At 45.0% G+C, this 12,287-nt stretch overlaps 1 protein-coding gene across 2 annotated transcripts in view; it reads right to left on the bottom strand.

Annotated features, from left to right (window-relative positions):
• MYO1E (myosin IE) overlaps positions 1–12,287 on the bottom strand; it is a 301,820-nt gene that overhangs the window by 44,906 nt on the left and 244,627 nt on the right. For both annotated transcript variants that reach the window (XM_027765947.1, XM_006141773.3), the window contains exons 19-21: positions 7,713–7,857; positions 2,776–2,890; positions 2,120–2,289 (exon numbers count right to left, since the gene is read on the bottom strand). In XM_027765947.1, the coding sequence (XP_027621748.1) occupies positions 2,120–2,289; positions 2,776–2,890; positions 7,713–7,857 (430 nt within the window). The remainder of the gene's footprint in view (positions 1–2,119; positions 2,290–2,775; positions 2,891–7,712; positions 7,858–12,287) is intronic.

Below are 12,287 nucleotides of genomic sequence, written 5' to 3'. Positions count from 1 at the left end.
GAGAGGCACCCAATATATGTTCTCTAGGCCTTTTAGAAAACATGGAGCGGTTCTTTTGGCAACATATATGCGAATCTACAAGAAAGATGATATTGTAGACATCAAGGGAAGGGGTACTGTTCAAAAAGGAATGCCCCACAAATGTTACCATGGCAAAACTGGACGACTCTACAATGTTACCCGGCATGCTGTTGGCATTGTTGTGAACAAACAAGGGCAAGATAGAGAGAATTAATGTGCGTATTGAGCATAGTAAGCATTCTAAGAGCAGAGATGGCTTCCTAAAACGTGTGAAGGAAAACGACCAGAAAAAGAAAGAAGCCGAAGAGAAAGGTACCTGGGTTCAACTAAAGCGCCAGCCTGCTCCGCGCGATGGCAGCCACTGTGTGAGAACCAATGGAAAGGAGCCTGAGCTACTGGAACCTATTCCCTATGAATTCATGGCATGATGGGTGTTAAAAATAAACTGATCTGTGGTCTATAAAAAAAAAAAAAAGAAAAAAAGAAACAGCTCTGGCAAACCAGTCCACATGGTGACGTTCCCACAGATGTGCTGCAGCGTATTTCTCAAACAGGGATCTCTCAGATGTTTGCATATATGAGGGACCTTCAAAATATTCATGGAAAATGTACATCATGAAAAAACTGCACACGGGTGGTCAGTTTCTTTCTTTCTTTTTTTTGGCACCAAAATAAGCTCATACTTTAATTTGCCTTTTCTCTGAACTTTTTGAAGTCCACTTTTATTTTCCTGGAAGTCCCTGAAATTTTGTTACATTTTTATTTCAATGATAATGTTTATTATTTTTAAAAAGAATTATTTTACTTAACTTTATTAATTTATGTACTTATTATTATTCTTTTAAATTTGACCAGAGAGGGCATGTGCGAGAGAGCGACTGAGAGTGAGAAAGCAAGCCACCAGGTCTGGGACTCGAAGTGCGGCCGGCCATGTTGGAGTCCAGCGCCCTTAACCACCAAGTCACCTGCCAGCCCCGAGCATAAATGCTTCTTTGTTGTTCTTCCAGTGATTTTACAAAAGCCTTAGGTAGTCAGTCAGCACTTAGGTACTCAGGGAAAATACGGTGCAACATTGCTTGATATTCTGAATCCTCTAACTGAACAACCTCTTCCAGTCCTCTCAATTTATTCTATTAACACCAGGACACACACACAAAGATGCTCACTGTAGTTATGTTAACAAGCAAACAAACAGAAAGAAATTGAATTAATAAGACATTGCATAAAAAATAATTACGCGCTGGGTGTGGTGGTGCGTGCCTGTAATGCCAGACACTGGGGAGGGAGAGGCAGGATGACTGTGAGTTCGAGACTACCTGGTCAACTTAGACAGAAACCAAACAATATCAAAAATGTCCAGTAACGGTTGTGTGGGTGGTGATGTGCAGCTGCCTGATACTAAAGCTGTATGAGAAGCTCCGGGTTCAAATCCCAGGTCTGCTTGAACATACTGGACACACCCATGACCCTAGCTGTCTAGAAGTACAATCACGGTGTGGTGAGACCCTGTCAAAGGTAACTGTCTCTCTCTCGTTCTCTCCTGAAAGACAGAACTTTAACAATGAAACAATGCATGTACTGAATGGAATACTGAGTAACTATACAAAATAATTTACATTGATACATGTCTTAATATAGAAAGTTCTCCCTGGTATATTGTTTTTTTAAACTATTTACTTAATTCCATTTGTTATTATTTTTTAATTTGACCAGAGAGAGAGAAAGGAAAAGGGAGAAAGCAAGCCGCCCAGTCTGGGACTCAAACCATGGTAGGCCATGTGGGAATCCAGCACCCCCAACCACTATGCCACCTGTCAGCTCCCCCTGGTGTATAATTTAAGCAAAGCAAAACAAAACAAAACCCCCCCAAAACAAAAAAGAGACATAAAACATATTTTGAATATTTCCGCTTTTGGAAAACTAAAAAAGCAAATATACAGCTGCATGGAAAAAGTTCTGAAGGAAACTCAAAATGTTAAGAGCAATTATTTCTGGGCATAGGTCACTTTCCTGTTTTGGTAAGCAAAACGACAGATTGTTTATAAAAAAGAAATAAGGCGGCTCTTCAGTGACTCTGAGGCCGGCAGCCAGCACACACCTTGAACCTCCTGTCATACTTGGTGACGGTGTCAGCAAAGTCAATCTTCTCCCTCTTGCCCACGAACTGCTGGAGTTCCGGGTGCTCCTCCATCCCAATGTAATCCCCGATGAAGTTCCGGTTAATACTGTTCCTTCTTCTTTCCTTCTTATTCAGCAGAAGGTCTGAGGCTACAATTCCCAACAGGGTGGAGAAGGGAGGATTACTCAGCCAAAACAGGACGAAAATACATAGTGTGGAAATACACAAAGAAATCTAAACGATTCAAGATTGAAAAAAGAAAAATTATTTTGCTAAAAGGCATGCGCTTGCCTGAGAGAGAGAGGAAAAAAAGAGAAAAATGAGAAAGCACCCACTTCCCCAGTGGAGTTTGGTTATTCCACAATCTCACCTCCTCCCTCTCTCCCTCCTCTTGAGATTTTGGGCATATACACACACGTGCCCAACCTGTTTCTCAAGCCACTGGGTTGAGACTTGAACCGAGCAGTCGGCCATAGAGGATTCAGTGACCTTAACAACCGTGCCACAGGCTGACCCACGTGTGAGATTTTTAGTACATGACATTATATGTAAAATAAAATGAAACGTGTAACTTCATTTTAGCTCAGACTTACTCTTCAGTTTATCAAATGAATGAAACAAAATAACTGAAATACCTTCTTCTCTCATTTGGACATATTTCTTCCGGGCCACGAATTTTCTCCATGATTTCTGTATTACCCGAGCATACCCATCATACTTTCTCTCTCTCATTTCTTCTAGAAGAAAGAGCTGCAAATGGAGAGGAGGCAAATGTGAGCTAATCCACAAGATATGAACATCATCATTTTGCTGTTGTGATTTCAGGGACACTCAGTTTACTCAAGCACGTACACAGGAAAAAGCTTCTCAGACACATGAACAAATATGTAAAAGCATGACTACGGCATGTTGCTCATGATTCTAATTTTTTTTTTAATCTATACATTTTTCTTTGAATGAAAACAATGGGAAATAACGGAATCTAAGTGTATTCAGCTGTACCTTGAGTATTTGGTTGCACCATAATTTCAACCCAAGAGACTTGACACAGGTTCTACCTTGCCTTGCTCAGTGTGTTACTGTGAGAATCAAGTGAGTGTTTCCACATTGACCCACTAATCTCCACCTTCATCCAAAGAGGATCTGAGGTGCCTGGGTCCCGTGAGAGGGGGGGCCGTGGCTGTTCCATCGATGTGTGCCGCTTAGTTATTTAATAATCAGTATGGTTCCCGAAGCCCTTCAGTTACAGTTATCATTTCTGAGGCTCAGGCAGGCAGAAGAGCAGCTGTGGGCCCATCTCAGAGGACTGGCAAGCTCACGGTGAGACCAGGAGCTGCCCTACTTTCAGTTCCATGAAGTCCAGACTTCCTGACTCTTAGGATTCTCCAAGGAGTCACTGGAACAGTGACTGGAGCTGGACTTGAAATGTGCGAGTTGGATTCTAGGAAGTGGAGCTGGGCCCACATCAGCCCCTGGCAGGTTCGGAGACTCCGGCCACTCTAACAGTAAATAAGGATTGTTGTACCCCTTCCAACCAGGCTTTGGAATAGGAAGATGATGCTAGAGACCTTATGTACAAGCGTCCTCACTGGGTCAGAAATCATTCTAGACACTTTCATTTAGCACCTCAACATCTACACATTCTTTTAAAAAGAATGGTTAATTTTATTTTATTTTATTTATTATTATTCTTATTTTTAAAACATTTGACCACGCGTGGTGGGGGTGAGAAAGCAAGTTGCCAAGTCCAGGACTCAAACCGTGGTCAGCCATGTGGGAGCCTAGCACCTTAACCACTATGCCATCTGCCAGCCCCCAAGCCATGTATTTTGACTTTTGTTCTCTCCATTTTACAGATGAGAGTATTGACACTAAGATTAAATGGAAAGTGAGCCGTGCTCTTTCTCTCTTTGTCATTTTGCTACACAAGTAAACGGCATTTGATCAATTTCTAACATGGTGGACAACTTGCCCGTCCCTTCTGGAAGTGGTGTACATGACTCTCTAGGAAAAAAATAAAATGGACCAATCAAAACCCAAGGAAAGATGATGAATAATCACTGTGAAAATGTTCCCGCGGGAAACAAGTGCATTTGGTCTGAAGGCAGCTGGGCTTGATTTGATGTCTCTGTTTTCCCAGGTCTGAGCAGAAGCCACACCTCCCCCGGCCACTCGGTCTCTCCGCCCAGCCCTCACTGTGCAGGAACAGCTCAACTCCCAGCACCAGGGAGGGGCCGCAGGACTCTGACCTTCAGTGCCATGCACGCAGGCAGGAAGAGCCTCTTTCTAAACCCGGAATGGAATACCTGGCTTAGCAACTGGACAGAATGCTTAAAAATCTGAGGCCTGGGCTTGCCTGTTTAAAACACAGGCACCGCTGCTTCTTATCCTATGTACTGGGTTTCTGAGTAAGTCCTGCTTCCTTCTTCTTTCCCAGAACTATTTTGGGAGTCATAGAAAATACACTTGTGACTCAGAGAAAGGAGGACGAGGCAAACAATTCCTAACTTCCTCAACTATTTTAAAGAGTAGCTGGGTTTTAGGTTTCTTTCCAAAAGCCCAGAGCATTAGTTAGGGAGGTACAAGAAAAAGAGAGAGAAAAGTCAAAAAGTATGAACGGACACATGGAACAAAAACCCTAAAACAAACCTTTTGGAGCCTGAAGTCTGGTGTGGGTTCTTAAAGCAAATAGATTCTTTTGTATACTCAGCACATTTACTATAAAAGTTAAGGCACTATTTCAAGAAGTTTTGTTTTTAAAGATTTTTGTTGTAGGGAGAGTGGGCTCACCAGAGAGACACAGGAAGAGACAGAAAGAGAGGGAAAGTGAGAACCTCTCACTCCCGGGGGATGGGGTGGGGGAAGGCCATGCCACAATCGCTTCTTCTCCATTCTCCTCTTGGAATTTTGGTCACATGCGCACACACACACACTCAGTATGATTTTCAAGCTTCCAGGTCTGGGACTCGAACCATGGTTGGCCCTGTGGGAATCCAGTGCCTTAAAACACCATGCCATGTGCTGGACCCTCTCAAGAAGATTTTAAAAACCAACTTCCGTAAAATGGCTCACATGTCAGGGCTGGAGGGAGATGGACGAGTGGAGGGGAAGGAGAGAGCTGAAGTCATGGGGTGTGTGTGTACGAGTGTTCACGCATGCATGTGTAGAAAGATGGGAGGAAGGAGAGCCACATTACGGTGATAGAGCAACGGGGAGGGAGGCATGAAGAAAATCCAAAAATAAGTTGTGGTTTTGGATATAGAAGCCCAAGGCTCAACTGAATCAGAAGAACAAAAAAAGTATTGAAAACATTGAGGCTATTTTAATTATACATGAAAATTTAGCAAGTCGACAAGTAAAAGCGGGTATAAAACAACAGAGGGAGTTCTGCATTGTACGGATAAATCACTCCGTCCCATTTTAGAAAGAACAGGAACTGTTCTGTGGGTTGCTTAATGGCGTATGACACAACATTTTCATTTTATATTTGGAAATGCAATTGCTGTGAAGCTACAAATAACTCCAAGTGGAAAAATGCTGCCGCAAACTTTTCACAAATGGGTTCCATCGATGTGTGCCGCTTAGTTATTTAATAATCAGTATGGTTCCCGAAGCCCTTCAGTTACAGTTATCATTTCTGAGGCTCAGGCAGGCAGAAGAGCAGCTGTGGGCCCATCTCAGAGGACTGGCAAGCTCACGGTGAGACCAGGAGCTGCTTATAGGCAAGACTTTCTATTTTGCCCAACACTGTAAGTTTCCATGCTATCTCCCCTTGGTCTGATGACTAATTTTGCCAAGTTCACCACAGACTCTTGAACTGGAGTCTTATCGTGGTAATTAGAATCCCATGAAATGTAGAACCCGAAGTTCCAGCAATCTCTCCACTTAAAATATAATGTCTTGCTGTTGCATGATGGTTAAGGTTGTTGGATCCCACATGGCCGACTTTGTGTTTCAAGTCCCAGGCCTGGCACCTTAAAAAACATGCTAGACAAGTGTGCATGTGTTCCCAAAATCCCAAGAGGAACATAGAGAAGACAAGGCTCAACTGAATCAGAAGAACAAAAAAAGTATTGAAAACATTGAGGCTATTTTAATTATACATGAAAATTTAGCAAGTCGACAAGTAAAAGCGGGTATAAAACAACAGAGGGAGTTCTGCATTGTACGGATAAATCACTCCGTCCCATTTTAGAAAGAACAGGAACTGTTCTGTGGGTTGCTTAATGGCGTATGACACAACATTTTCATTTTATATTTGGAAATGCAATTGCTGTGAAGCTACAAATAACTCCAAGTGGAAAAATGCTGCCGCAAACTTTTCACAAATGGGTTCCATCGATGTGTGCCGCTTAGTTATTTAATAATCAGTATGGTTCCCGAAGCCCTTCAGTTACAGTTATCATTTCTGAGGCTCAGGCAGGCAGAAGAGCAGCTGTGGGCCCATCTCAGAGGACTGGCAAGCTCACGGTGAGACCAGGAGCTGCTTATAGGCAAGACTTTCTATTTTGCCCAACACTGTAAGTTTCCATGCTATCTCCCCTTGGTCTGATGACTAATTTTGCCAAGTTCACCACAGACTCTTGAACTGGAGTCTTATCGTGGTAATTAGAATCCCATGAAATGTAGAACCCGAAGTTCCAGCAATCTCTCCACTTAAAATATAATGTCTTGCAAGGGCTGGTGGCTGTCACAGATGTCAAAGGGGGCTGGATCCCACATGGCTGACTGTATGGTTCAAGTCCCAGACTTGGCTTGAAAATCATGCCAGGTGCATGTGTGTGCATACCCAAAAAAGTCTTGAGAGGAGAATGGAAGAGAAGGGACTGTGGCGTGGCTATGCCCCGAGAGGTCATTTCTCTTCACACCCCCATCTCTCTCCAGCAAGCGCCCATGCCAAAACAATAGAAGTCTTTATCCACGGTCTGGAGGGGCTTTGCTGGATTCCTGCTTAAATGCAGACCTTCTGTGCATGCTCATTAGAATCATGATAAAGAAGTGTCTCTACTCTGTAAAGGTCTGACAGTGTGTGAGCTGACAACACAGGTGTGCATGCCTTACGGGTCAGGGTTTGTGTGCCAGGGACTCAGCGGTTTCCCTTCTAGCCTGCTCTTATCTCGAAGTCCCTCCTGGGCTCCCTCTAGGCCTTCAAGGTCCAAGCCTGGGACTTCCCACCCTGGGACTGGATCTACCTTTGAGGAGGAAACTTGAGCATGTGTGTGATCCAGGCTTTGGTGTCACCCAGATGAAAATGTAGATGTACCCAAGCCTCCTTTGTGGGACAAAGTCCCTTTTTAGCTTAGACACTATATATAGCCACTGGCCGCTTTCCGTGGGAGGCTGTGGGTTTGTAATGACATATGAAACACACAGAGTCCCTGCCCAAGGATGGGAGAGGGACAGCAAGTGAGTCGGGGTGTGGGGAGTGACCCACTGAGGCTGGGAGAGGAAAGAAGGCTTCTTGAGGAGTTGGCCTTTAAGCTATAAAGGACACAGGACAAAAAGCAGCCAGCCCTGTGGCAGGCCGGGTGGCAGAGGGGCCCAGGGACAGGCTGCGGGCTGGCGCACTCACAGACTCGGGGGCTTTGATGAACACTTTATTCCTGCCCAGCTGGAACTGGTCGCTGTCCATGTTGACAGACTGCAGCAGGTGCAGGACGCCTTGCTTCTCGTCTCCTCTCCACGAGGGCCAGGTGGCTTTGGTGAGGATGGCATACCTGTGTGGGCGATTGGGAGAGAAGGTCAGACTGGGCTGGACTTCCGGGCTTCCTGCTGGCCGGGCAAAGGGAGCTTGGCTCCACGGGCCCTGATGCCGCTGCGGTAAGGACTGGTGATCCATTCGCCATCACTTGAAGGCTCAGGGCCAGATTGCGATGACGGGAAATCCGAGTCTGGGATGCCCATTACAGAGACACCTCCTACTCCCTCCCTGTCCCCCTCAGCCCTGTTTCCATGTTAACGCCCTGGTGAGGATCTGCTTCCCTTTCTACCACTGTCTAAAAATACCATCGCTGAAGGTCACCGGTGACACTCTTCAGGCAAAATGAAATCGTCTTTTCTCTATACTAATCTTCCCTGATTTCTTCAGAGCACTTAACAATGAATGCCAAGAGCAATACGAATCACCCTCTTAGGGGCTGGCATTACCACTAGGTCTCAGCTTTCGTCTCTGAGATGCCGTGCACCTTGGGTCCCGAGGTCCTTGCCATCTGTCCTTGCTATTCCCCAAGCTCGCCTCTTCTGCCCTCCCTTGGGTTCGCACAGGCATGGCCTCCTCTTCACACACTCTGAACCCTCTCCCTCCTCAGAAGTTTTGCCCATGCTGTTCCTACCACCTGGTGTGCAGTTCACCACGCTCCTCACATGGCTGGCTCCTGCCGAGGGGGCACTTCCAGACAGACCTTCTTAGACTGCGCAATAGAAAATAATCCCCCCTTATTTTCTCTCACTACAAATAATGTTTTTCCTTGAGACTGTGTACCCTAATTTATAATTGTACTCGTGTGCTTGCTTCTTTAGATAATTTATGCTCCCCCCATGAGAATACAGCCCCGCTAGAGTGGCTGCTACGTCTGTGTGGCTCACATCTCTAGCACCTCCAACGACTCCTGGCACATAGCATAGTTAGGTATTACTTTACTTTATTTTATTTATTTATTTATTTGGATAGGTTTATTTATTTATTTATTTATTTATTTACTTATTTATTTGCTATAGGGCACGTGCACTCACCAGAAAGAGAGAGACAGAGAGACAGAAAGCGAGAAATCACCCCCCAGGGGGGACGGTCACGCTGCAATCCCTTCTCCTCCATTCTCCTCTCGGGGTCTTGGGCACGCACACACACGTGCCTGGAGTGAGTTTAAGCCACCATATCCGGGACTCGAACTGCGGTCGGCTACATGGGAGTTCAGTGACATAGCCATTATGCTAACTGCTGGTCCCAAGTTAGGTATTACTAACATTAGCAGCTAACACTTACAAGACACCTCTCTGCACCAGGTGCTATGACTGCGGCTTTGGGTGTACACTCTCATTTCATTCTTACAGAAGCTTGCATGTGGTTTGTTTTCATTTTCACAGAGAAGGAGACAGCGAAATAGATTCACCCAAGGCTACTTATACTTAGCTAGCAAGTGTCAGAGCCGGGATTTGAATCCCAGTCTCTCTCTAATCATGGCATTGCATATAAACAGTGGGCTAGCTCAATGTAAATACTGCTTTTAAAGATTAGCATACAGTCTACTACACGTGTTGATGTTAGAAACACTACAGTGACATCAGAGGCTGACATAACAGAGGAGCGGGGAGCATATTACAGGACGTCAAATATGGAAGGAAACACCAGAGAAAAAGAGCAGGTGTGAAGTTAGAGGGCAGCCCCTGGACAAACACGTGGACACAGGCAATAGATCCCCGGGCTTTGAGAGAAGCCAGGACCCTCCTTGGGTTTTCAGAAACTACTGTCAGGATTACTGATCTGGGGCAGCCCAGGGAAACGAGAACCTTGAGAAAACTGGTCCTGCCCTCAGGATCTAGGGCTGCCACAGGGCCAGCTGGATGGGATTAAAGGGGATTCTAGGAGTCCACTCTACTCTGCCCAGAGTCCCCTCTTGCCTGATGATACTGTAAATTTCCCAGAGAGGTAAATCCTCCTATTCCCTAATTAGAGATAAAACATGTTAAATTGGAAAGTGGTTGAGGAGTAAGCCGGTGGCGTGGTGGTAAAGGCGCTGGACTCCTACATGGCTAACCGTGGTTTGAGTCCTGGACCTGGCGGCCAGCTTTCTCACTTTCTCTCTCTCTCTCTCTCTGGTGAGTACATGTGCCTTATAGCAAGTTTTAAAATAATAATAATAAAAAATTAGATTAAATAAACAGTTCTTAAAAGAATACTGGTGGTGAATCTACACATTTCAGATGTGATACAATAAAGCCAATTAAATTAAGTCAAACATAAATGACTGATAATAGAGCCTTTTTCTGTAGGACTGGGGAGCCGGTGAGAGAGTGAAGAGGAACCAGCAACTCACACGGAAGAGGGAGACAGTTCATCGGGGGCAAAGGAGAGAAATAAGGATAGAGCAAGGAGACAGGATTTCAAATGCAATTTTGCCTGGCTTGAACTAATCAAAATCATAAACTGAAGTGTTTTTATTGTGGAACTGCAAATAGGTCTCTAATATAATTCACATTCTTTTCCCGACAAAAATGCTACACTTCTCTCGTTTGATTTTTTTTTATAGTAGGAACTTTGCAGAGACTTCCTCTCCCTTGTTCTGTCAAGACTTCCAGCAGTAAGGGATTTGGTAATACAAAACTCAAAAGATGTTTTTGGAGCCAGCAGGTGGCGTGGTAGTTAAGGTGCTGGATTTCCACAAGTTGACCCCAGTTCAAGTCCCAGATCCGGAGACTTGGGGATCACACTGGGTATATGTGTGGAGGAGAATGAAGGAGAAGGGATTGTGGTGTGGCCATCCCCCTGGGGGATGATTTCTCATTTTGCCTCTCTGTGGAGCACACATACCCTATGACAAAAAACCAAAAAAAAGACACTTTAATTTCCACATTGATGCTGTCTTTGCTTTCAAGAGGCCTGCTGCAGCTCACAGCGACCTGTGGCAGTCCACTGCCGAGACGAGGAGCCAGTTCCAGCACAATGCTCTCCCACTGGGAATGCCCAGTTCATTCTCTCTCTCTCTCAGAGATTTTTGCGATAGGGCGAGACGAGGAGTAAGCCGCCCAATCCCAGCACAATGCTCTCCCACTGGGAACGCCCAGTTCATTCTCTCTCTCTCAGAGATTTTTGCGATAGGGCATGTGTACTCACTGGAGAGACAGAGACATACAAGCGAGAAATCACTCCCTGGGGAGATGGCCACACTGCAATCCCCTCTCCATTCTCCTCTCATGTTTTCGGCATGCACACACAAGTAAGCCGCCCAATCCCAGCACAATGCTCTCCCACTGGGAACGCCCAGTTCATTCTCTCTCTCTCAGAGATTTTTGCGATAGGGCATGTGTACTCACTGGAGAGACAGAGACATACAAGCGAGAAATCACTCCCTGGGGAGATGGCCACACTGCAATCCCCTCTCCATTCTCCTCTCATGTTTTCGGCATGCACACACAAGTGCCCAACGTGAGTTTTAGCTGCCGGGTCTGGGACTCGAACCACAGTCAACTACATGGGAGTCCAGCGACATAGCCATTATACCATCTTCTGGTCCCCATTCTATCTTTCTCTAGGGAACAGGTCATAGGGACAAGTTGCTCAAGGCAACGGGGCCACTGGCTAACAGTCTGTTTATTACACATCTCAAACAGACCATCTTTCCTCTTGAGGCGTTTGAGCTGGCTATTCTTCCCGTCTGGAGTTCTTGTCTCTGCCCTCTGTTTCCTGGTATCTCTTGGATCACTGGTCCAACATTTCTTTCTTGGAGGAAATGCCTCCCAGAGCCCAGTGACCTCTGGCTGCAGGCACTCGGGATCAAGAATGCTTCTGATCTCCAAGGAACACAATCCTAGCTGCCAGTAGGGTGCTCTCTACCCCTCCATGATTTCCTGTTCTTTTTTCTCTCTCGTCCATGACACAGAATGCCTTTCCTGACAAGCCATCCTCTTTCCAACCCACATTCCAAAAAGACTGGGTCAAAGCTAAGGGAAAGGTGCTTGTGAGAAAGCCTAAGCCGTGCCACTGGCTAAACGTTACGAATCTCTGATGTTCCCACATTTTTCTTCCAAAGGATCCTAATCCACATGGGGTTTATTTCTCCTAACTGCAGTAAAATACGCACATTGCTTCGTTCAGAGAGGTGTTTTCTAAAGAATTTAAAGACACTTTCCCACGCCAAAACTCAAAGTGGCTGCCATTTCTAACAGTTTTTTTTTAAAAAAAAAACACTTTCTAAAGACATAAAATTATAGTAAGAAGGTGATAAAAAAGAGTTCTTCATGCTGCTTAAAGCAATGCAGAATTTATTTCAAGAGCACATGTCCCACCAGTGGGGAAATTAAAGCATCTTTTGATTTTTGTTTTCCAATACTTAGTTAAGAGGAATGATTCTGATCAATATGAAGATTGCCCATATAGGAAATGGATACACACTAAGTACACACTATTTTCTTTTTTTTTTTTTTTGAGAGT

Source organism: Tupaia chinensis, unplaced genomic scaffold (genome assembly GCF_000334495.1).
Source record: "Tupaia chinensis unplaced genomic scaffold, TupChi_1.0 Scaffold000063_1, whole genome shotgun sequence".
NCBI lineage: Eukaryota > Metazoa > Chordata > Mammalia > Scandentia > Tupaiidae > Tupaia > Tupaia belangeri.
This window is presented reverse-complemented; position numbering and strand designations above follow the sequence as displayed.